A 27706-nucleotide genomic window follows, 5' to 3' on the forward strand; every position below is an offset into this window, starting at 1 on the left:
ACCTTAGCACAGTACTCAGGTAATGCTGGTACTAATTAATTGGCACCATTTTTTTCTTCTCCTCCTCCTTCTTCTCAGAATCTCAGATGATGAAACTGTTTTTTTCTTTTATTGAACCAGCTTGGCCTAGACTAGCTTGTCCCGCAGTGACATGTATATTGAATACAAATCAGACAGCATAGCTTTAAATCTGTGTTGCAGCTCTCATTTCCAATTCGAGAACTGTACTATAATCATAAGCTTCTGGTGGATGAAAGGAAATCAGCTCTCTGAATATTAGCTAATGCCACATTTGCAAGTCCTGAAGAGATCTGTGCTGTTTAAAAAAAAATAGATCATTTCTCGTGAACCTATATATATGAATCGCTTTGTACTGCTCGACTGATAGAAGCGATGCCTGTGCTGGGATTAAACCCTTTTCATCATAAAACCTCATCTGGTTCGGAGTCCAAGTCCATCAAACCTTTTCCCTTTAAAGTCCCGCCTTTGATTCTACATCAATTTATTCAAACCGCAGCTGGGTGGCTGAAAACGAAAGGACAGCATCATTTAAACCAACCATGTTCCCAACTTGAAAGAAGGGCTATAATTAAAAAAATGGGCATAAAAGAATGGAAATGGGATAATATTTTTTAATGGTAGTTCAAAGGCCGACAGATGTCAGAGCCTTTGAAGATGTCAGTACACTGAGCAAGAAGTTGCCATTAAATAGTTTGCCTGAGAGGTGAAGCAGCTTTTTAATGACTGAAAAAGCCCTTGCAGACACATCCTTGTGTTTTTAATTTGTCAGAGTTTCTGCAGTATTTTCTGATTAATGACATATGATTATAACTGCATAGCATACATATTTTTATACTTGGTTAAATGAATACTTTATTCCACATTCCTCTAGAGCTAGATAAGAATAGGGAAGCTATACTAGAGAGTCCAAAACTATTCGGATTGCTTCAAATATTTATGGTAATTTGATGGGACTGGCCAAATACAGTTACTGTGTGTTGCCAGCTTTTGTTCTTTAATGGTGATATTACTAATACTATCACAATTTGCATATGTTAGATGGGATGTGACTAAACTTTTATACCCTTCATGTACACTTAACCATGTGTGCCTTCAAAATTGTTTTGATTTGACATAATTTAGTTCATCAATTAATGTTTGAAAACGTCTTCAACTTACCCTAAAAATGCAAGAGCTGTCAGAGTCCTCAGAAAAGGGAACGTTATTTAGGAAAAAACAGTATTTCTAGCAAGCCACTTATTCCTTCCTATTCAAAAAGAAACAACTATTTTAATTAATGCTGATAAAATCCTCCGCTTGGGTGGAGAAGAAGCTATTGAAATATCTTTCATCTCCCTTAACATGTGCATATCATTCATGCTGTAGAATTACCTTAACCACCATTGATAACTGTAGCTCATTATATCTGCACACAAAATAGGAACACTTCCCTCCGCTCCCAAGTGTAAACTGACATCTTTAGTGCACTAGTACTTTTGTATTAGTCTGCCATTCTGTTTTTGAGTAGCTATGTGTTTGAGAGTAGGACATCAGGAAGCATAAGCAAGTATAGCACTGCACTGCGTCACACCCTACAACAGTTATTCAGCAAGTAAAATAAAGATACCATATCGGGGCAAAGTTAATTCACTGTCCTTTCTCCTCTGAAGACCCAAATTCAAATAATGAATTAAATCACAAATACATAAGAATATGATGACTCATATTACTTAATGGATTTCTGTTTAGATCACAGAAGCACAATGTCAAGACTGAAACACTGGTACAGTTGTGTGACATCTCTCTGTGTGTGTGTGTGGGGGTGTTAAACCAGCCCCTCACTTTCATAACAACATTTAAGGTATTTCATAAATTAACATGAGTATTTATATTGTATCAAATCTGTACCCCTTTAGGAACTTCCCAGTAATCACTACACTGCTGAACCTGGCCACTACCAACTTCACAGCGATAGTGGAGATAGGTCTTAGCTACTCCTGCTCAGAAGGCACAAGTATATACACTATTAAAGCTAAGGAAAGCTGTTAGCAGTACATACCCTGTTACAAATCAAAACAATGTTAAGAGAAAGTGTGGTTTGTAAAGCTAAGTATGGAAATTTGGAAATACCAGATTTATGTTTTCCTGAGCAACCTTATGTCTGACCCCTTGTGCATCTCACCTGTGCACTGAATGAGACAAGGGTCTTGTGAGAAAAACAACATGTGATCATGTTAAAAAGTATACCATAATGCATATGGACAAGGAGGCAGAATTAAGGTACAAGCATCTGTAAATCTGAGATTTTTTAACTTCTGAGTGCTTGACTTTGCAACCTAAGGATCTGCCTTCTGATAGCACTTTTTAAAATGTAATTTCCAAGGTGCTGTAGTTTTTTAAGGGAAAAGTAAATTCTGTTATGTACCATTATAACATCCCCTCCCCTAAAAATCATGAATCATCAGCAGTGTTTGAACCCTACCCTCTACCACTTGAGCTACAGGACAAAATACATTAGCTGGCAACTGACACAAGGTTGTTATACCAGGCAGAGTAAAAATGGGCTACTTGGACCATTTGCTGGGGTGTGTGCGCACAACACACACAGCCTCATGAGAGCTTGGGGAGCTCCTGCCCATGTGCTGCCCCCAAAGGGAGGGTTGGGACTATGAAGCAATGTACCCCACCATATGGGTGTGGTTAAGAGAGTGCAGCCAGGCACAGCTCCCTCCCACACTGACTGCTAGTGCTGATCTGGCAGCTCCCAGCTGTTCCCAGTGTAGTGTGTGCTGTTCCTTCGGTGACTCTTTACCATATACATGTGCAATTATAATTTTTGCCAGCATGTCAAAATATTCTCAGGAACATGTGTGAGGGAATGGAAATGGCAATTTTTACCAGTTTATAATCCATCTGACCCTGAAAGGAATTTCACAACAAACAAAAAAAACACTTCTCTAGCTATAGGGCTTTCTCCCTGTTGAATTTCAAAGATGTGCTACAAACATCCACGGTATTAGAGCTTCTTACAAAAAAAGGTTGCAAGAATCTTTATAATAAGGACCAAATGACTAGGCAGCAGCTCTGCAGAAAAGGACCCAGGGGTTACAGTGGACGAGAAGCTGGATATGAGTCAACAGCGTGCCCTTGTTGCCAAGAAGGCCAATGGCATTTTGGGGTGTGTAAGTAGGGGCATTGCCAGCAGATCGAGGGACGTGATCGTTTCCCTCTATTCGACACTGCTGAGGCCACATCTGGAGTACTGTGTCCAGTTTTGGGCCCCACACTACAAGAAGAAGGTGGAAAAATTGGAAAGAGTCCAGCGGAGGGCAACAAAAATGATTAGGGGACTGGAACACATGACTTATGAGGAGAGGCTGAGGGAACTGGGATTGTTTAGTCTGCAGAAGAAAAGAATGAGGGGGGATTGATCGCTGCTTTCAACTACCTGAAAGGGGTTCCAAAGAGGATGGATCTAGACTGTTCTCAGTGGTAGCAGATGACAGAACGAGGAGTAATGGTCTCAAGTTGCAATCGGGGAGGTTTAGGTCGGCTATTAGGAAAAACTTTTTCACTAGGAGGGTGGTGAAACACTAGAATGCGTTACCTAGGGAGGTGGTGGAATCTCCTTCCTTAGAAGTTTTTAAGATCAGGCTTGAGAAAGCCCTGGCTGGGATGATTTAGTTGGGGAATGGTCCTGCTTTGAGAAGGGGGTTGGACTAGATGACCTCCTGAGGTCCCTTCCAACCCTGATATTCTATGATTCTATGATAATGGAAAGCATTAAGCAATCTAGAGGTAGGGTTTGACCACCAGATCCCCCTATAATGAATTGATTCCTTCCATTAAGGGGCAGTGGTACATACACACCAGCCACTTCATTACAACAGTATGAATTAAATTCACAGTATAGAAAATTACAAATTTTGCCATCATAGATTCATAGATACTAAGGTCAGAAGGGACAATTATGATCATCTAGTCTGACCTCCTGTACAACGCAGGCACAGAATTTCACCCACGCCTGCGAAAAACCTCTCACCTATGTCTGAGCTATTGAAGACCTCAAATTGTGGTTTTAAGACTTCAAGGAGCAGAGAATCCTCTAGCAAGTGACCCGTGCCCCATGCTACAGAGGAAGGCGAAAGACCTCCAGGGCCTCTTCCAATCTGCCCTGGAGGAAAATTCCTTCCCGACCCCATATATGGCGATCAGCTAAACCCTGAGCATAAGGGCAAGATTCACCAGCCAGATATTACAGAAAATTCTTTCCTGGGTAACTCAGATCCCACCCCATCTAATATCCCATTACAGGCCACTGGGCCTATTTACCATGAATATTTAATTACCAAAACCATGTTAACCCATCATACCATCTCCTCCATAAACTTATTGAGTTTAATCTTAAAGCCAGATAGATCTTTTGCCCCCACTGCTTCCCTTGGAAGGCTGTTCCAAAACTTCACTCCTCTGATGGTTAGAAACCTTCGTCTAATTTCAAGTCTAAACTTCCTGGTGGCCAGTTTATATCCATTTGTTCCTGTGTCCACATTGGTACTGAGCTTAAATAATTCCTCTCCCTCTCCGGTATTTATCCCTCTGATATATTTATAGAGAGCAATCATATCTCCCCTAAATCTTCTTTTAGTTAGGCTAAACAAGCCAAGCTCCTTGAGCCTCCTTTCATAAGGCAAGTTTTCCATTCCTCGGATCATCCTAGTAGCCCTTCTCTGTACCTGTTCCAGTTTGAATTCATCCAAATTCATCATCTTCAATGGCAAACTGATATCCCACCCCGCACAGAAGTTCAGTATCAAGAGAACACTATACCAGCCTCTGATAGAAAATATTCTCCTTTAAATAGGATTTTAAGCATGTGAATCAATAATGATAATTTTCTTCAGAAGGGTCACATTTAGCTGCACTGAAATGAAATAACACAGAAGTTTAAATGTATTGAAAAACTAGTGTTTATGAAAACATTATAAGGGATCTCAAACTTTTTCACAGTATGTACCACAGTTTAATAGAAAATGTCTTGCATGCACCTGTCTTAAAAAAAAAAAAAAAGATGACATAACAAACCCTGCTTTTGACAGCAAAAGAAATTGCTGAGATGGAAAGTATTTAATGTATATTTAGTGTTTTTTGATTAAATTTGGCACACAGAAATCAGGAGGAGGAGGAGGAGAAGCCAGTAACAAGTTACCAACAGAACTATAAGAGCTAACCAGCTCATGTGTCATGAATACTGCTCATTATACTAATCATCATCTCCTCATTGTTACCATGTGTTCCCACCATGTACTTATTGTATCCACCTGTTATGTCTTATCATACACTCATACTATAAGCTCATTGGGGCAAGGACTGTCTTATAGTTATGTGTTTGTACACTGCCTAACACAATGGTGCCTCGATCCTTGAGAGGGCCACTATTATTTGAATTTCTGTAGTGCTTAATCACCAGCAGTCCATAGACCACAGCTTGCAAACATCTGATTATTGCTAGAAATTACAATAAAAACCAGAAAGCCTATGTAAGTCACATAATGACCAATGATTCCTATATTTGATATGTTTTTATATTCTTTCACAAGGGTTAATCTTTATTTTATTACTAAATAGCAATTCAGTTAATTTTAACGAACAGATGGTCAACTGCTATCAAAGGTTAGATAAACACTACTTTTGTACTATCCATTAAGTCTACCATAAAACTGGAATTTAACTTATGAATCCATATTTGCCTCTAGAGCAACATAAAGTTGATGACTAGCTTGTTTGTTAGTAAAGTATTTTATTACAGCTAGTGAACATACTTTTCTCTCTGAAGGTGATAGGAAGTTAATGCTCAGATGTTCCAAACAATTTCAGGCCCAGATTTCATATAAAGGAGCATATAAATAGACACAGTTATTTTCAAATATTCCAACTGCTTGCCTTTCCAAGTGCATGCTTTCTCTCTTTCTCTCTTCTATATTCACTTTACAGACGTCAATATACCAGAAAGCACAGACTACAAAGGAATTCAAGCTGTCAGAAAAAACTTTAAAAGAACCACATCACCAGTATAAAAGAGTGGAGTTCACTGTTCCTGGAATTTTCAGATCTGTTTCAAGTAAAAACACTGCATCAGGTTTTCTGACTAAATCGCGGCTGTTTTTATAAACTCTGTAGAACTCTTTTAAAGGCCTAAAATGAAATATTTGCGATCAGGCCAATTCTTTTTGGCCCCTAAAGTTCCCTCTTAAATGTAATATTTCAAGAGGGCTTTCATAAATATAAATACAAGTGACTATGAAATACATTATTTTAGTTTGAAATATATTGTTTTCCTCCTTAAACAGAAGTCTACAGTCCTCTTGACATCAATTTCTGTCATTTTGTCATGAAAAACACTCAGGTATTAAATATCTTTCATTTCAGGCATCCAGGCATGATTCCAATTAGTGCTGAATAGAAGACAAAATGTCAGCCTAATAAGCTTCAATTTGCAAACTCTTTGAGCATTTGATGATATCAACACTTAGCCAATCATAGCTTGCATTGGCTTCTTCTTCACATCACCTTCCTTGTCACAAAAAAGTCTTTCACATCTACGTCAACTGCAGACATTAACAATGTCAGTCATTAGTCTGATTGAGCTAAAAGATCCAAAAATGACTCCCCAGTACATCAAGAGAGAATTGTGATGTGCACAATATTTCCTCAAAGCTAATTTGCTGCCAACATGTATAGTAATGGGGGAAGGGGGAAGTCCACTTTAAAGTCACACTGTGGAAAAAAATGTTTTTTTATTTTTTCTTATGAACTCTACACCAAAAATGTTAAATCACTGCCAGTGTGTCTGACATTTTTTCAGAAGAAAAGAAACAATTATTAAAGGAACCAATAAATGACAATCACTTCTTTAAAGGTGAGTGGACCAAGATGCAGCTCTACAGTTTAGTTCATAGTGCAGCTATTCATTATCTTATTTTAAGACAATGCATTTTTATAAGTCCCTAATTATTGATAAAATGCTTTCCTGGATACAGAAAAGACTTACTAAAGGAGTATACATGAATCAGCCAACTTGAACACATATGTCTAACACAAAATGCTTCTCCAGCCCAAAGGCACTGAATCCCAGACAGAAAACATATGGAATGTTCTTTGCAAGATATTCTCCTTTTGCAGAGCACAAGAGCCCCATCTCATAAGGTCAAGACTCTGATCATGGTGAAGGGGAAGAGAAGCAGAAGATAGTGATTGAAAAAAAGAGGGGATGAATCTGACTGAAAACTGGGGTATCGATGGAACGGTATGAATAGAAGCTGACCTTGGGTTGGAAAGGAAGATGGTTAGCTAATGAACAGGGAATGTAAGGATGGGCAGGGATGTCCTGAGGCTAGGAGGATAGAGCTGAGCCAGCACCACCCATTACAGGTGGCATTTGCTTGAGCAGGGGTGCCAAAGTAGGGAGGTGGCTTTGGCTATCTGTCCAGCTGACAGTGGTAGAGTTGCTAAACATGAGGCAGAAATTGGACCTTTTAGGGAGTTGCTAAAACATGCAGGAGTGTGGTCAGTGGACAAGTAACTGTAAAAAGGATCAACAGTAAGTTTTTGGGACTGACATCTGTGCCAGCAGCATCTTCTTCAGAAACACATAGCACCGGTCACATCATCTTTGCCTTAGCTTCTCCCAATGAGGTGGAAAGAGAGTAGACTGGATGCTAGGTTTCCCCCTGGGCTGAAGCAGGATGCTGCCTGAACAAAGGATTGCTGAGGTTCCCACCATGGTGAAGTGTGCCATCAGCATCTCAGTTGTAATTTGTTGCTGGTTTTCCACTTGCAGCTTTCTCTATAATACTTTAATGTGGGATTGTGCAGAGCCTTATGCAAGATCTCATATTTCCCAACTGACATATCTTCAGCCAAACTGTGTCAGCTACAGGAGAAGGCAAGACTTTTCATTGGTTTTGTGGTTTCTCTCTCCCCACATCTTGAACCACATAAAAGAGAAATATAAATAATTGTACCTCTAAAATGTCTATTTATTACCTCATCGTAAAAGTGCCTATTGGACCCACCAGTGATACTGAGTAATAATAGAACCACTTTATGATCTAAGTCCTATTTATTACTTGAAATTAGGAAAATTAGCATTCATATGGATCCTATTGTCTTAAGACAGTGACACTGCCAGAAGAAGTGATGTTAACATTCTAAACTATAGATTGTCATTATTTCTGTCTTGGTGTTTCACTCTTTCATTTGGTATTTAAAATACCTTTGATTTAGGGTACTGTCATACAAAGCCTTTAATTGGGAGATTATTGGTTCAAATTTGATCTATGGTAGTAGTGAGTGAACGTTATTAATATCTGGCGATCTAAATGGGCAATGTTAAAATGATTTCCAGGCTCAGTCCAGTTTTTAGTGAACAAAAGAAAAACCACAAAAAGAAAAGGAGTACTTGTGGCACCTTAGAGACTAACAAATTTATTTGAGCATAAGCTTTTGTGAGCTACAGCTCACTTCATCGGATAAAAGAAAAACCAGAGTTCAAAGAAAAGTGCCACCACTGTAGCTGACACTAGCAAGCCCCCTATTTGACTATCACAGTAGATAGTGCAGGACTTCAACATGAATCTTGGCCTGCACCCTCACACCTACAGACAGTCCTCTCCTGGCATTCAGTGGAGCTGCTTGGAGAAGCTTCCATTGCTTCTTCCCATATTGTTAGGTTTCAGAGTAACAGCCGTGTTAGTCTGTATTCGCAAAAAGAAAAGGAGGACTTGTGGCACCTTAGAGACTAACCAATTTATTTGAGCATGAGCTTTCGTGAGCTACAGCTCACTTCATCGGATGCATACTGTGGAAATTGTTGTAGCTGTTCTCTGAACTAGCAAAGGATTTAAACATCTCTCTGCCCAACACCTTCCATTAGTACTAAAGTTCACAATTTAAAAAAAGAAAACAAGCCTTTGTCCTGGTTATATTCACTGAAAAAGTACATTTTCCAAAGGAATACATTAAAAAAATTAACACAGAACTTCACAAAACTGCCAAACATTTCTGCTTAAGCAACTTTCTTTGCCCAACAAAAAAAGTGTTTACTAAACCAGTAACCCTTATAATCCTTTGGAAATGTCAAGTTCCTATCATCAAGCAAGCAGTATTTACAACATACAAAAATAACAGCTTCTAACATGGTCTTCATTAAAAATAACATCCATAATGCAACGTTAGGGCCCGATCCTGACAACTGCTGAGCTAATGAGAGCTGAGACTTTATGGTACCTCAAGACTGAGGCTACAAAATTGCAATTTGACTGTTTCCTGTGTATTAGCTACTTTTGCTCTCAGATCTCATTCTCTGGCGTACACTTTGGACTACGGGTTCCATTAACAAACTGACAAGCTACCATATGCCAGTAAAATTTGCTTTACCACAATGTTTTTGGCATTCCTACAATTAAAAAGCACTTAGAAACTGCAAAAGTGTAGCAGCATATCATAAATATTGTAGTAATTACCAATTTTTTGTGATGACTACTATACCTGACCACTAGAAAAGATGCTGCACAACGGAACACAGTTCGAAGAGAAAAAATATTTAATATTTATATAGCAGTGTAAGACAGCCTCCATCACAAACAGCCTATAATCTATTATTATTATTTATCTGTATTACCACAGCACCTAGGAGCCATAGTTATGGACCAGACATGCTAGATGCTGTACAACAACCAAAAAGACTGTCCGTGACCACAGGGCTTACAATCTAAGTATAAGACAAGAGACAACAAATGCAGACAGACAGATAGGGAGGTACAAGGAACAATGAGATAATATCCATCAGCATGATAGGCAGTAGTCTCAGCACACCAAACGCTGACCTCATGTCTTTTTTTTGAAGGCAAAGAAGAGTTTTAAAGAAAGATTTGGAGGATAATGCGTTAGAATGAAAGCAGCAAGTGAGAACATGCCACCGATTTATATAATTGTAACATTTTCCATATAATTCTTCGTTCTATTCTTTGTACATCCTAACACAGTTTGTTGTTTTGGGTTTTTTGACTGCCACTTGTACATGCAGAAGAGGTCTTCACTGAATTGTCCATAGTGATGCCCAGGCCTTTTTTCCTGAGCTGATACAGTTAACTTAGAACCCAACAAATTGTATGGGTAATTCACATAATCCTCTCTGATGTATGTATTACTTTGCATTTGTCAATGCAAACAAAAGAATGAAAATGACAGAACAGAACGTGTAGAGGAAGGAAGATGAACATTATAATAAAGAGAGATAATGTGATGATTATGTTGCATATGAAGTTTGACATTACTATTTTCATTTATTTGGGGCTTTTTAAATTTCAGGACACGATAGGAAGAAAGAGACAGAGCAGATAGTACTGTAAAAAAAGCTCAGCCTTGGAAAGGTGAGTGAAAGTAAAACTAAAGAATGGCTTTGAAGGAGGAAAAGGTGTATGGTACACCAGAAGAGGATAGTTACTCCAAGTGCAGGGGACAACATAACAAATTTATGAAGAGTCATTTGAACTGAGACATAACAATCTTGTATACAAAAGCCATGTCTATTTGCATGCAGTAGAGATAATGAGAATAATTGGAATATATAATGAAACTTTTTCCAGCTGATGGATAATATGGAGCTCATGTTTTAAAACTGGGAACCTAGACTAATCAGGTTTTATGCAAGAAATAATAATTTCTTCCCCATTGGATGTATTGAGTAGATAAAAGAACTACCCACGTGATGTACTTTACCTTCTACACTCTTTGCACTCCCTAATTCTCAAATGGAATTTTATATTCCATCTTAATAATTTAACTACACATATAATTTTTTTTATAAAAAAAGACAAATATTTTATAAAATAACAATTATGGTCCAATAAAAACTGGCCAATTTACATCTTCAAGTTCACATGATATAAACAGGAAGTCCATTATTCTGTAAAGAACTCCAGCTCAGGATCAAGGTACATATAATATGATGTACTAGTTTCTATGGCAACTACTTTCCTTTTTCTACATATTGTGGATACAATCCTAAGTACAGTGAATTCTTTAGTAAGCCAGTTTAACATTTTTAATGAGCAAATTGTAATTTACACATTTTGTTGCTTTTCAAAATTTTCTTTAGTAAAGTATAATAATTATTAAAGTTAATTTTGAGCGCCAAAAAGTGCGCTAGGTGCTACAGCAGGTAAAATCACTGTTCCTGCCCTGAACATATCACAGTCTAAATTCAGACATGATGTAACAGGTAATGGTCATAAATAGACCAAAAATGGGGAAGGGGAAAGTAAACAACAAGCTGACAATCATAAGACTGCAAAGTCACTTATTAAGGCACACACACATTCTGATGGTTCCATCAAATAAGGGTGGAGAGGATTGTTTGTAGCACGTTGAACAGATTTTGGGAGGACATCTAATAAATAGGGGGCAGCCTAGAAGAAGGTACAGATACAAGAATGATAGAAAAGTAACTGATGTGACAAAACTAGTTTCATTTGAGGAGTAAAGAGGGGCAGTACATGAGAGACTAAGGCCCTGATCCTGCAATGAATGCCCCGTAGGCAGATCCCTGATTCTGAGCTAAGGCTCACTGGCTTCAATGGGGCTCCATGTAGCTGCAGCTCTCACACAGAACTCACTGAAGGATTGGGGCCTAAATTTGAACTCTTATCTCCGTTCAACAGTAGAGGCTTATTGTTAGATCTTTTGTCTGTGTCAATAATCTCCATCCAAACTTCAGCCCTTAGCCTAGAGTGATACACATCAGGAGAAAATTTGTGTATGTTCTGGAACAAAAACTGGTGAAGTATCTAAATTAGCATTAACAATCATGTTAGTCAAAACATGGTAAATGGCAATCAATCAATTAACACATGGTACCATGTAGCCAAAAACTTTAGTTTTAGAAGACGCCTAAACGACAGCTATTTGGTGCTGAGCTCTTTTGAAAATCTGGCCCTGAGCCTCCATGCAACAGCCAAGGTAAGTGGAACAAACATATATATGAATTCAGCCTGAGACCCCACCTGCCTCATTGTCTGCAGGACAAGGTACATATATGTACAGCAAAGAACAAATCTTCTCATATCTAAGATGTTTTCTGATTACAGAGGAGCACAGAGAATCTAGAGAAAGAGCCAGTTATCTAAATTATCTGCTCAAAACAGTTTTATAGCAGAGATTCTCACTCTTTCTCACAGAGTTTAAGGTGAGAATGGACTACCAGATCATCCAATTGAGTTCCTGTATGCCATGGGACACCAACACCCACACAACAAACCCAACAGTGGAAATGAGACGAAAGTAAATGAGACCCACAAGAGACTAAGCTACTATGTGCCACAGACAGAGAACAAGACAGGGAGACCAGTGATCAAAGCCCCTGCAATGCAGGGCAATGATTAAATGGGATATACCCATTTGCAGTCCACATTTTAATGTAGGGATTGTCCTGTGAACCAGATATCCTTCAAGATATAACTGTGTGAACCACCTCCCATCATATGGACAATGGAAAAAAATCCCTGAGCAAACTACAGTAATTATTTACATTAAAAAGAAATAGATTGGGAAATATTTGATTATTTTTGCCTTCTTTTAATGAAATTTAGTAGGAGAAAGGAAATGGAAAGAGCAGTCAGCACCTATCTGCAGACGACCAGCGAGTGCTCCACGTACCAAAGTCTGAGAATCCCTGGTTTACAGCATGAGACTCTCTCACATCTTTTCTTTTTCATCTGAAGTATAAATCTGGTTCTTATACTTAAGGGATTATTACTATAGCACCGGAGAGTTATCAGTCTATTCATATATATGTTCATGTAGTTTTGTTTTTTAATTCAGGCTACAAAACAGAATTTTCTACCTTTTCTCTAGCTGATAAAAGGCCTTCATCATATAATAATGTTATTTCAGGAAGGCTGTGTACATTGGAAGAGACAATATTTTTGGGGGAGGGAGGATCCTTTATTTAAGTTATTATTTATACAGCACCCTAAATGAGATATAAAATAATCATATTGTCAGGCTCAAAAAACGTACAGCCTAACTCAGAAAAAAATAAATGCAGAGCAACAGTTTCAGCATGGGAGAGAGTTGAAAGATCATTTGTTCGGAGTCCAATGTAGGAATAATTTAGGGGAGAAGTGGCTTTAAAGGAAAGAAACAGAGAAAGAGATCAGAAGACAAGAAGTGGGAGGCTGCCCCATATGTAGAGGGACACCACAAAAGGCCATGTAAATCTGCAAATGGCAAAATGGGACAAAGGGAGGAGTAAGGACAGGCACTGGGAAAAGTGCAGAAAGCAACAGAGGGAGTGGGAAGAAGCAGAAACAGAGATTTAGGCAGAGGTGAAATATCTTAGTCATTCTTCCTGACCACCCTAGCCCATTTCTGCTTTTATGATGTCTTTCATATATGGTGTGTTTAGACTTGCATACCTACAGAACTAATCTGTTATTCTTTTTTCCTGGCAACTGATGGGCTGGAGACTAACAAACCTCTAAATTATGGCTACATTAATTTTATTGCAACCCAGTGTTTTGAATAATTTTAATATACTATTTTATTGTATTTAAATTACTATTACAGTGACCAATGGTGATGAATTGTGCTTCAGTGTTTGAATTGTTCTTGACCCAGTTAAAAATGAAAGAAAATAGTGGACCTGCACATTATCACCTGGCAACAGAAAGCGGAAAAAGACATCAGTTTCCTCAGCCCCCTTTTTACAACATGACAGTAAAGCAAAGCATTCAGTTTGAAGTTAAGTGGGGATGTTCCTTTTCTCCCTACCCAAAAGGTCAAATAGCCAAGGAACAAGCATTAAAATTATATAACTTTATACAGTAGCTGGAACTCTGCAATGTTAGAGATGGTAAGGTATATGTCATAAGATGGGGAAAGAGTGACATTAATTTGATCAAAGAAGACTGTGCAGTTGATATATCAATGGTACCTTGGTTAGGACTAGATATTAAGATTCCTAACCTCATAATCCAATCTGGCCTACTGAGGTGGAAGATAGCATAGAACATTTTCTGTTTTTAGAAACAATTTGTTTCTATGAAATATGATTTATTATTTTCTATCATCAGAAGAGTTTTGTTTCTGAAAATCTCATTTTCTACCAAGAATTAATACAATGTGTTGTGAAAGAAAATATACACTGAATATTTTTTTTTAAATGAACTACCATAAACCACATTTTGGAAAATTTACTTAAGGTATCTGTAAGGAACTTCTGAACAATATCCAGAATCAAAGATAAAATTGAAATGCTAAACTAAAAACACAATTTTAATTATATATATACACAATAATGTTTTCCCTTAAAAATATAGAACTTTGGATTTAAAACTATCTATATAACAACAACATTTTTTACAGCTCACAGAAACTATAGAATTTAAAGAAAAAGACTATAAGAACACAGGATGGTACACAAGCCTTCAGATTCTTTTGACTTTTATTGACCCATATGACAGGTTTCAGAGTAACAGCAGTGTTAGTCTGTATTCGCAAAAAGAAAAGGAGTACTTGTGGCACCTTAGAGACTAACCAATTTATTTGAGCATAAGCTTTTGGGAGTTTCCACAGTATGCATCCGATGAAGTGAGCTGTAGCTCATGAAAGCTTATGCTCAAATAAATTGGTTAGTCTCTAAGGTGCCACAAGTACTCCTTTTCTTTTTATTGACCCATATGTCATTTTACTCCTCCGCAAGCATTACAACCCTAGGTGAAAAAAGCAAAGAAACCCTTCTTAAAAGATATTATTTGAGTACTAAAATGGAATGTAAATGCCACATAAAAATGAAAGTAACTGACCAACAATATAAAACATGCTATCCCTTTAAATCAAGATGCTTTACCCAATACCATGCTGAATTTATAATACAAGAACCAAACGTTATAATTTTCTTCTTAATTAGAATCTAGAGACCCACCTAAAATCTTAACTAATTCTGGAGACAACGCTTTTTATTGACCAGTAAAGTGTTAATATAGGTTCATATCTAAAATTGTATCTCTCTTGTGTACAGTTATCTTTCACCATAGCTGAAGATCTGACTGAACTTAGACACCTTGGAAATGCAATAAAAATAGAAAAAATCTTTTCAGTAATTTTGTAGAATACATTCTTTTCCAGAGATCCATCAAACTTTCAGTCACTGATGATGTGGTAAAAGCATCTCTTTCAAAAATATGCCTCTTTACATAAGGAAAACTGGTACTTTTACACAACCCAGCAATCATGAAACAACTAGGTTCTCCAGACCAAAAGATTCAAGAGATTACCAATTTTTGGATATTCTGATTATAAAACTATATGAAACGTCTAGCAGTTGCACTTTTTGTTTAGCTAAAGAAAATGGCCTCTTCTGCTGTGTTGAAGCAGGTTCATACTAACGTAGAGAAACTAAAGACATATCAATCCAGAAATATGATTCCATTTTACAATTTTATGAAAAAGTCATATCTATATAATTTACTTATCCCTATAGCATTTTTGTTTAGAATTGTTTCATAAAGATTCTGTACATCAGTCCCGTAATAGTCCAAAAACATGTATTTTGGGAGCAAAAACGGAGTGCTGGAAAAATACAATAAATGGCAGAATTCAAAATTCCACTGAAGACACCGGGAAGTAATTTTAAATACATATTATCCCCACCGAAAAGTCAAATGTAAATTTTAAATACCTATGTATTTTATAGATGAAGGCATTAACATTTATCAAATTAACATTTGATTTATTCACCAAACTAAATAAATGTATCTTTAAAAGTTGTAACAATTATGAGACAGATGATTATTCTGTTTTTGATTAGAAACAGCTGCCCTAGTCAAGGCAAATGTATTTTCTCTCTTTACTAATACTGCCATGACAGCAGCACTCATATTGTAGAGATATTCAAAAGAAAAAACTTTTAAAAGACTAATTTTTTTGCCATTACTATCTCAACTCTCCATCGTTTAACATATCACTTGTGATAACATCAGCATTTCATTTTAAATAACAAGCACTCCCAAACTCCATGATGCCAACCTTTGCCACGAGTGAGCCACAATCTAACTAAATAGGTAGGACAAACATATAGGACATCTCAAGATTCTTTCGGAATTTACTATTCAAGGGTTACAGTCCCATCGTATCTACACACAATAGTATAACGGTGATGAATTACTGTAGGTACATTACATAATCCTGCATATTTATAAAACTGATTTTTATACTTAGTGATATGAACACATCCTGTATTCACAGTAAGTACTGAACTTCTTGGTATTCCGGCAAATGCCACTGCTTGACAATACAGTGTTAGGGGTCTAACTGAGAGAATGATATAACTTCGAAGGGATACTTGCAAAGTAACTATATAGTTAAGTGCCAAAAGACTGGTTCCTTTAATTACTTAAGTTTTTTATCCATCATCAAAATAAGTGGAAGAAAGGATAATGTTTAATTCTGCTGCAGTCTTCTGAATTTCCTGTTACTGAGCATGCCCACAAAGTCCCTCCCTGTTTTACAAAGAAAACAATAATGGTACAAATGGAATAAATCAATATTGTTTCTGTAAGATATTTTCCCCCATAGACTGTTGTTTATCAGATATATTTATATTTACTCAGTTGTTGATTCTATGGATAATGAATCTTTCAAATATAAAAAAATAAATTAAGAATTAAATCCATAATTTCATTTAGTTACAATATATAGTAAAGGTGAGAAAGAAATATGAGCAATCCTAACACAAATTAAAATGAAAAGGACTTATTGCCAGGATCTTACATCATGTGGGGAAGAAGCTGATGCGCGGAGACCACATGGTGGTTATACCTTCCATACAAAAAAGCGCATTTTGGTATAAAATAATCAATTAATGATATGTAATTCTAATGCAGATCAGTAAAGTAAAAATTATTTTCCCTTTATTCATTTAAATAAATGTTCTACTCTGAAATCATCCTGAATTTTTAAATGTATTCACTGCAGGCCTTTTATAACATATAGTCTTAGAAAAATACACCACACACACACTCACCCATAAACACACCCTCACAAAATAAACAGAAAACCCCCCACATACATCCAATAAGATTTTTTGAACTGAAACTAATCAAGATCATTTTTCATGCTGACAGTGCACATTTCATCCATAAGTTTGAAGAGTCAAATGCTACCACAGCTGGGGGTTATTCTGCCAAATGGCTTCCAACAGTGACCATAGAGATGGAGGATGGGAGGGGTGCGTATGTGTGTGTGTGTAGGAAAATAGCAAACCTGATGGGAAGCAAACCAAAACCCAAATCATCTTATCACTGATTATCTGACATATGCAATCAAACATACAATGCAAACATGAAATACAAAATTATTGAGAAATAAAGTCAGATCTTGAAAACAAGAAATTTGTGGGTTACCTGCAGAGATTTAAACAAAAAAGCATATGAATGAATCAGATATATTTCATACGGATTTATCCAGGGAGGAGAAAAGGAGGGGTGAGTGTGGGGGTTGGAGGGGAATAGATACCTTTTTTCTTAAACAAATCCATCATGAAAGAAAATGAGACAAGATTATAAATAAGAGGCCGAGTTATAGCGCACCATGGGATTTTTAATCTGGCTACCTGTGGTTTTCACAGTTAAAGCTTTATTCAGCAGTGGGGGGGGTGAAAAAAGAAAAAAAAAATCATCTTTATATGTCAGTTTCGCAAATGATCAAACAGCGAGCATTAACAACAATGCTGGAAAACGGAAAACGCTGATTATTATATATATATTTTTAATAAGCATACAGCTTTTCAAATGTTATTGATCATTACCTGTGCATCTCGTTTCCGGCATTCTTGAGTTTTATTCTCGTGCTCCGTCATGGCAGCGCGGAGCTGTTTTTCCAGTTTTTCAATTTCCCGTTCGTGATCTCGGACCAGACAATCCTTCTCTGTGTTGTGCTGCTGGAATAGGTGCGTCTTCTCCTGTTCATGCTCCAGCTTCAGCTCTACTATCTGATTGGACAATGAGGAGTACAGTTCATCAATAGAACATCCTTGTCGTCATGACAACTCGTCTACAGCTTAATTTCCCCCCCTAATTTCATCAAGTTGGCAATTGTATTTTTACGTCATTATTACCTCACCTTTTTAAAACTACATTTGGCTTGAAAGAATTTCTCCAAATAATTTTAATATTCAAGACAACTAAGCAAATCCGGTGCATCCTTAACCAATTTGTTGGTACAAATGAGGGAACGTTTAAAAAAAAAAATCATTCTCGCATTCTGTGTATGTTCCCTAAGTATCCTGCTGTTGCTAATCAGCAGTACTAAGGATTATAAATGGTTAATAATCAGTCTGCTCTCCTCTTCATTTAAGTATACACACAGACAAAAAAAAGCAGCAATTAAATCTTTTCAAGATTTCTTTATGATTTCCAAAATCAAAGCTCAATAATCATCTGGGTTATTGTATATACAGTTGTCTTTTTAAAACAATTATAAAAAAAGCAAAGCTCTATTATCTCGTTGTCAGCTATGGTATACCAACATAAACAGATGTATGTGTTCCAGAAGGGGACCTGCTGTGCAGCAAGCTTGCGCCATGATTTCATAAAAAGCATTCTATTCTCAGGATCCTTTCCCAGTCCACACCACACTGGATACTGTGACCTTGGCCAGTCTTAGCCTCTCCCTGCTAGACTGAATGGCAGCCCGAGACCAAGGGCCTGGTTGCCGCAGCTTTGATACTAATCCTCCCAGACTGTGCACAATGGCACCCTACCTGGCCTGCAAACTATAGCCAGCTAGGCTGCCTTTGAAGCAGGTGATGAATAGGGGACTGCAGGAAGCCAGCTTCCCTAGTGAACTCCAGGCCACACAGCTGCTAAGAACAGTCACTTGGATTTTTCTTCAGTTTTGGTGGATTTCAGGAAGGGAAAAAACCGCCGTTATCAAGAATATGTTGGGTTATTTTCAGCGTGAGAATCCTCCTTCAAAAAAAGCTAACAGTAGGAGTCTGCTCAAAATTGATCTTGTTTGTGTATGGAAAGCGCCCAGGCACCTGATCTTAAAGCTACAGCATTCAATTCTGGAAACATGCATTCTGCATCAACGTTAGCTGTTCCGTGATTTTTGTTTTGTTTTATTTTTGTTCAGTTTCAAAACCATTCTTGCAAATTGCTCATCAGTGTATTATGAATTTAAAATTTAAAACCTGTTTTCAACTCTGGAGCTCTCTGATATATCCTGGGGTGTGTTTCATTATCAGAAAAGGCACAAGCAAAAGCGATATTTTAATATTTGAAATGTGTCTGCATCTTTCAGTAAAAAATAAAGAGCTCATTTACCCATGGGTGCAATCCCAGAAGGAGTTTAAAAAAACATTAAGAATATATTATGTGTACTTGACTTGGAATCATTATACAAAGTGCTTTAAGTCAGCCTTGTGTCAGAAGTTTCTGTACATGCTATTTTCTTTTCAAACATTGTGAATATCTACGCCCTTAGTCTCTTTAAAATGATAGTTATTCTTACTTCCTAAAATTTATCACTATCCAATGTTTGTCTGAATTTTAGAAAAATGAAGTTTTTACATTTTAAAAGTTCTGCAAATTCAAAACTAACACCTGATGAGAAATTACACTTGCAAGAGAGACCTTTATATATCTATTCACAGTGTATATAAATCTCCTCACTGTATTTTCCACTGAATGCATCCGATGAAGTGAGCTGTAGCTCACGAAAGCTTATGCTCAAATGAATTGGTTAGTCTCTAAGGTGCCACTAGTACTCCTTTTCTTTCTCTTTTCCTTTATTACTTCTGGATTTCTCAGGTAATCAATTAATTTAGCCTTTTTAGTTTTGTTTTTTCCACTTCTCCAACCAAGCCACAGAAATAGATGGTCACGTCCCTATTTGTGATTGTATTAAAATGGTAACTATAACAAAATCAGTTTTTCCCCCAAAAACCACACATTTCTCGATTTACTATATTTATATTATGCCTGTAAGATCCTTTTAAAAAAAATTAGAAAGGACTGTCCCTCATATTTACAGTAGGGGTGTCCTGGAGCAATAATACAGTTTTAGATATAGAAACAATGTGAGTGTGAGGAGAATCACATTTTATAAAAAGCAATTTTGTTGCTGACAACTTCCAAGAGCAAACAACTCCCTGTAATTCTGATTTTTATTTATTTTTTTAAAAAGCTTAAAACTGTAGGAAGTTCTCATATCTACCTAATACCCTTTAATAAATAATAATAATTATTGCATACTTGCAAGGAAATATAAGTTTCATTAGCAACTAAAGGTACTTCCTTGTAGTTTGTTTTGATTATGATTTATAATATGAAGTGAATAATTGAACAGCTATTTTACTGCACAAGTGGATCCTCCTTGATCACCCTGTTCTCCTAAACATATTAAGGCTTTGGTTACACTACAAGTGCTACTCCATTCCTCCTCCCCTCTTATCTCTTTTTAATTTTGATGTTTTTATTCATAAAAATGGAGATTTAATCTATACCAGCAAGAACAAGAACACCATGTTGTTTTTCAGCAATAACCCAACTCCCTCACCAAGATAAACTGCTTGGAAACTGTATTAATGCTTCATAAACCAGCATGGGGTTCCTACCACTATGTACTTTATCTTAGTAGAAGTAGATCTTTATTTTTCTTCTTTCTAATATTGAGTCCTTTCCTTCGAGGCACTGAGCACATCCTATGAAGGGTACAGCACAGTCAAGTCCTTCAGAAGTTCTACGGGTGTTGAGGGGTCTCTGCACCTCAAAGGAAGTGTTCCACATTTAAGGGTATTGAACCCTGACTGCAATATAAAGGCAGGTCAAAGCATGAACAACAATTAACTGGTAATTTTAACAGACTGTTCTTTATACAAAATATTCTGACAATTGATTAAAGGGTACGGAGCTGACGGTGCCATGCACTGCAGATAAACAAGCAACAGAAAATGACACAAAAACTATAGAAGTGGACATCACCTGAAGAAAGACTGTAACATGAGAAGAATCAGAGGCTAAGGGAAACATGCCAGGGATCATAAATGTCTAGAGGAGACTGACTATAGGAATTGAGGGAACTGAGGTAAGTGCCCTGTCACCGCATTCATATTTAATTACATTACGTACATATTGCACAGATGCTTCCCTATTTCCCCCCAAAATTATCATCACACTACATTACTTGCTAGTAACTGGAGTTCTCTGAATAAATGGTTTCTACGCTCCTGAATTCTTACTCTGTGACACACAGTTTTCGTTTAATAACTTCCAATTGTCGGCATGTTAAACACTGGATGTGTGAAATCCTGGCCCCATTGTAGTCAGTGGCAAAACTCAAAATGATTTCACCCTATATTTTAAAATCTTTGTTCACCGGTTGAAATTTAACAGTACTTCCCTATCCCAACTTGTCAGAGAAGGGGAAGGGAGAAAAAAGGAAGCAATTCTTAAGTACCAGCCTGTTACTAAAAAAAAGAAAAGGAGTACTAGTGGCACCTTAGAGACTAACCAATTTATTTGAGCATAAGCTTTCGGGAGCATCCGATGAAGTGAGCTGTAGCTCACGAAAGCTTATGCTCAAATAAATTGGTTAGTCTCCAAAGTGCCACTAGTCCTTTTCTTTTTGCGAACACTGACTAACACGGCTGCTACTCTGAAACCAGCCTGTTACTAAAGATTAATCTAATAACTGTGACAAGTCATCCATTGATCAGTGAAATAAAAAATTATTGCTAACCCTAAAACATAGTATGTGACCATCTTAGGCAACAATGCACGGCATTGACAAACATTGCTACTTATCAGAGGTGGCCTAATATAGTGGATGAGAACTGTACTCATGACATTTGGGGATATTGTGGTACAGTCTCTTAAGAGGAGAGTTTGCCTAATAAATGTAATTTCTTGGAGTTTGTCTACACTAGGCACATTTTTGAAAAAACTCCCACAAATGCTAGCACTCACTCAACTGAACTGGTCTCATCAAGCTTAGAAGCTCTAAGGTAGACAGCCTGCTGGCTGCAGAGAATGTTTTCAGCATTATATACATTGGAAATCAGAAGTCACAAAGCTCCTACTGCCACTACCAATGGTGGATGTTTAAAAAAAAATATCTAGTGTAAACAAGATCTTCTACAGGTGTTGCTTTGATGACTCAAACTGTACTTAGATTTCTCCCAGAAAAGTTAAGATCATGAAGAAGTGGGAGCTGTAAAATGATTTTCAAAACCACATTGGGAGGGACCTGGAGTAAGTTACCTGTTTAAGTGCCCCTTTGAAAACCTATTGCTGTCACAATAAAGATTTCACACTGAAGTATGAAAATTCACTTAAATATACAGATCACAACTGAGGAAACAGTAAAATATATCATGATCTGTCTATATATAAAATAGGATTTTTCTAACTATTGTAAATATATTAACTTTATTTATTTATTTGTGAGCTTGTCTCTCCCTAAAATAAAAATAAAAGTTAGTGGTATTTGGCACATACATAGAGTTTCCCATGAGGTTCTCAAGGGGCGACACAAACATAGAAGAATTCAGCTTTACAACTGGTACCTGAGGTAAGTATAATTACCCTCATATTACTGAATATGGAAAATGAGGCACAAGGTCATACAGGTAGTCTGTGACAGATCCAGACTCAGACATCAATGGTGGTAGTGAAACCCCACACCTCTGAAACACAGGCCATTAATTTAGGTACCTAAATAGGGATTTTCTTAAAATCTATTTTTTAAAATATATATATATATATATATATATATATATATATAAATAAATACATATACATACATATATTATATATATGCTTCACTATACACATGAAGTGTGATAATATCTCAAAAGCTGTACACCCTTTGTATGTTGTTTGTGTGCCTGTGTGTATGTGTACACACACTCATTTATATCAAATAGTCACATAAACATGTACAGTCTGAGTGGGTACATACATGATGGTTTGGTGTGTTATAAAGATTTTATCAGTAGGCGTTTCAGATGATTGCATTTTGTAGGGCCAGGGAATCCGACAGCGAGTTATAAAGTCATCCTAAACTAGTGACAACAAAGTCTTTATATCAAACTACATCATCATGTAGTGTGCATGTAGCACACAGAAGCTCTGTAGTCAATCTTACGAAAGTTTTAGAGACTTAAAATATTTTATTGGGGGTTTCTTTTTAATTCCTTAATTTATAAATCAAGTGCCTTACTTACCATGACTTCAATTGTACAGGGCTCCAAAGGTCTTTGATACGGAACACCATTTAATCTCTAATACTTTCTGGCTTGTACACATAGAAACAAGTACTGTGTGTTTCACTAGAAAGCTAGGAATTTCATCTTTCTAATGATACAAAGCTCCCATTTTTAATCCAACAAGATGCCAGATATTGGACTTTAAACCCGTCACTGGTAGAGGACTGAATAATGCTCATCATGGACTCTCACTCGGTATAACTTTTTTTGGTTGGGATAGGTGTCTGTATGTGTGGAGGGGAGAATTCTTCATTTGCGGGGGGAAATAGTTACATTTTTGTAGCAGATGAGTTTAAAGATAAAAATAGGGTCTTTTAAAACCGCTCAAAGGTTAGGAATCTGGATTGGCAATTTCCCAGGAAAAAATAATTTCAGACAGGGCACTGATAAATACTGGTTTAAACCCAGTATAAACGAGGAAACTGGGAAAAATAAAATTATTATTAGAAGATCCTAATGAAAATTACTGAGAAATATTTAGCAATTCGATAATAGTTTTGCAGAATATCTCATATTTAAATAATATTGAAAACTGAAATATGAGTTCTGACACGAATAACTTCCTTGAGAAAATACCAAACCACAAGATATACAGACATTCCAATGTTTGTTATATATTACATATATTAGAATTACCCCATAGTGCAGTTTTACTTTTTGCAACCCAAAATTAATCTCCAAATCTACTGCCTTATGTAACCACAATTTGAACTAAACTAAACCTAAATGTAATGTGGTGTACATTAACTAAACAATTTTTAACATAGAAAATGCCTTAAACTGGGATTAACCATGATTTTACTTAGTAAAAGCCACCTCTGGTAAATACCATGCCATCCTTGTTTGGAAAGTTAGGAATAAGGAGGGGAGATGAACTTAGTGGGCAGAGGGCAAATGAGGCAGTAAAAAAAAGCATGATTATAGAACCCTATGATAAATAAATATCAGTTGGTTCTGGAATATATTACACAGCAGCCTCGCCACGACCACATATATACATCACGTATAACACAAACACACAGTTGTTACACGTTTTACCTAACATTTTACTGCAGTGCCCAGCTGTCTAATCAACACTACCCAGTTTTCCTGTATTTTCCCCTATGAAGTACAGGAGGAAATAATCAACTGCTAGGTAGAGGTATTCTCTAAAGAATATCAGCTGTTCTGTATAGGTGCACTTCAGATGAACTAAACTGCACAACACCATCATGTATAGTCTGTGTGGGTATGTACATGAACTGTCATGAAGGCCATCAGCTGCCCACGGCACACAGCAGAATCATTTGCCCCTCATTTCACACTTAGGCTGCTGAAGCCACCTTGTTAAATGGTGTACCTAGAGAAATGCAATGTTGTTGCAGCCATGCTGGTCCCAGGATATTAGAGACACAAGATGAGTGAGTTAATATCTTTTATTGGACCAACTTCTGATGGAGAAAGAGACAAGTTTTCGAGTTACACAGAGCTCTTTTTCCAGACCTACTGCAATGCCTGTCTCTTTCACCAACAGAAGTTAGTCCAATAAAAGATATTACCTCACTCATCTTGTCTCTCTAACAGCTAAAGAGACACATTTTTATTCACAAAGACTCTACAGAAATCAGCTATAGGTTTTTTAATATACTTTTCTGCCTGCCTGCCTTGATGTCCTCCTGTGGTGAGTGAATTTCCAAAACTGCTTTCATTCCCCAGTGTATTGGTCAGGCCATGGGTATTGAAGCTGTCTCTCCCTGTGTTACATTACATCAATATAATGCTGTGTTGAGAGTTCAAAGAGGCCACATACACGCTCTGCCTCAAACCCAGTTTGCTGCTGCCCCAAGACAGTCGATGCAGCCATGCAGTCTGTGAACAGAAATCCTGGTTGTTTCCTTTGAAACACTGTACGCTGACCTACTGAAACTCTCTGTACTTAGAATGTTGCTGTACCGAACTTACTATGCACATTTGCACTATCCTTGTTTAGAGGCTGAGTTGGGGATCTTGCCAGAGCACTGAGAGAACTGGACTGGCTTCACTATGTTACTGTCTAAATTATTAATATTCATACAAAGATTGATTGAATACAAGGAGGTGCCCTCCACTCGCTCCTTAGCTTGATGTTAACTTAATGTCTATTAGTCCTGTCTGTGAAGTTGAGCTATATTATGAGGCCAAGTATAAAGCTGATATTTTTCTTAAAGAAACTATTCCTGAATGTAGTCTGGTCAGCTGTCATTCATGTGTTAGTCAGGATGGCTTAAAGGGAGAGTTTGTTTTTCCTGGATGAATTTATTAACTGCAAATTTATGCAGCTTATTGCTGATGACAAGAAAAAATTTAAAGTCTTTGCTAACTCTTTCATTGAGTCCCTGTAAGGCACTGAACTATGCTTTAATGCTTATGCTTTAATTCTGTAGATAAGGAGGAAGGAACAAAGCTGATTACACAGTGACAAGACCAACATAGCCACATACAACCCTAAAGACCACCACCATATAACAGGAAAAACATTATGCATGCACTAGTAACCATTGGATTTCAAATTACTATAAATAAATGGAGTGTTCTGCATATAATGTACAGTTCACACAATGACTGAAATGTTAGTGTGCTTGGAGGATAGCATATTTCAAAGAGGCCTTTGCCAAGTTTTCCCCACTCACGACTGGATAGCAGAGACCATTCAAAAAGGAGCGAAAGGGAACAAAAAGCAGAAGGGAGCTCAGGAGGGGGTGCATATTCTATGCTGTAGAAAATCGTAAGGTCTAATTTTGAACTCATCTAAAAAACAGCTGGTATGCCTTTCATGCCCAGACTTTAAACTTTTTTCCTGCAGCCTTGCTCTAAATTATAGTACTATAACAGACAGCAAATCCTGAGGATGTTTAAATCCTTTTGGTGACCCACGGACATATAGGCCTGCTTAGCCACTGCAAAGCCACAGGAGTAATGTTTGTGTCCAAGAGGCCTTCACCAAGGTTTTCCTCATTTGTTACACCATAGGTAAACACTTGAAGGAACTGAGAATTACTGCATTACATAATGATGGATTCCAATTAAATACACACAATTCATGTAAAGCACGTTAATCAATGTTACTGCAGAAAGTATAATTTAGTCCATAAAACAGCTCAGTGCAAATACTGGAACCACATAAAAAAGGTGTGGTCAGACCTGTTCACAATGAGGGCCGAGTGGGGAAAAGGTGTTGCCAGTCTTAGCACAGGATCAATGCCTCCTGGAACACAGAGGTACAGGTCTCAGAGATCTGCTAAGACATGGTCCACTGGTCTCAGTTTGCAAAGCACTAGATTGCATGTTTCCCAACTACTTAATAAAGAATATCCATTTGTAACAGGAAGGGTTCGTTGTGCTTTATGTTTAGCATTGTATGTTAATGAGCTCAGTAATCTGGATTTTCTTTGTGCTTTTTTAAAAAAACATGAATAGACAAATCTACATTTGATGAGAGCAGCCAGTGGGCAGACGCAATCCAGTTGGCCCCAGTGAGTACATACAGTCCAAACCAACTCCCCATTCTGCCTCTGTGGCATGCATGTTAGTCCTCCCCACGCAACAGAGATACCAGAGAGACGACAATGCTCGGGGAAGCTTGTGGCAATAGTGTGTGTGTGTGGAGGAGGTTGCGTTCATAAATTTAATAGCTTTAATCTACATATAATTTTGAATTAAATTACAAATTGCTCTGAATTCTCCTTTTATTTTTCACATTTTCTTCAGCACATACCTCTTCCTACACAAGCTGCCAGAGGAACCGCAAGTAAGTAATGTAAACTAATGGTTACCTCTCTCTCTCCACCTGTTTACTCTTCTTCACACTTATTCCTCTAAAATAAAAGTTCCTCAAAAGTGTTCATGTCTGGTTTTTAATTTTATAACACAAATTTTAATTTGTGTTCTGAATATGTGAGCACATAGTACAGCATTTTTTGCAGCAAAATTATTGGTACTGTTTCTCATCTCTCTCTGCCTGTAAGATAGGTGCCATAGTTCCCAGGAATCGAACCATGAAGAGCTTAAATGAAAATCACTGTGTAAGAGCTAGGGATAATATATTATTATTAATAATAGAGAGAGAAGGGAAAAACTATAACTAGAAAGTATAAAACACTTTCAGGATTTAACTAAAATAGCTTTTCTATACATAAAAAGTCATGATAGTATAGCTACTTCAGCCCCCTCCAGGTTTAGAGCGAAATCCCAGATAGATAAATTAGTGGGCAGTTGATGCAGTCATTGGCATATGATACATTTATTTACCATTTGCTTTCCCACCACATTATTTTTACATGCATATTTACACATCCACACAATATATTATAAATTACGTATATTAAAAACAAAAAATTACATTAAAAAGATTATTAA

At 37.0% G+C, this 27706-nt stretch overlaps 1 protein-coding gene across 4 annotated transcripts in view; it reads right to left on the bottom strand.

Annotated features, from left to right (window-relative positions):
• CEP112 (centrosomal protein 112) overlaps window positions 1-27706 on the bottom strand; it is a 359203-nt gene that overhangs the window by 162964 nt on the left and 168533 nt on the right. For all 4 annotated transcript variants that reach the window (XR_012641956.1, XM_074972205.1, XM_074972202.1 and 1 more), the window contains exon 20: window positions 17870-18052. Coding sequence is in view for 3 of the 4 variants with exons in the window: in XM_074972205.1 (XP_074828306.1) it covers window positions 17870-18052 (183 nt within the window). In the remaining variant the exon portion in view is untranslated. The remainder of the gene's footprint in view (window positions 1-17869; window positions 18053-27706) is intronic.

This window comes from Natator depressus, chromosome 14 (genome assembly GCF_965152275.1).
Source record: "Natator depressus isolate rNatDep1 chromosome 14, rNatDep2.hap1, whole genome shotgun sequence".
Taxonomy (NCBI): domain Eukaryota; kingdom Metazoa; phylum Chordata; order Testudines; family Cheloniidae; genus Natator; species Natator depressus.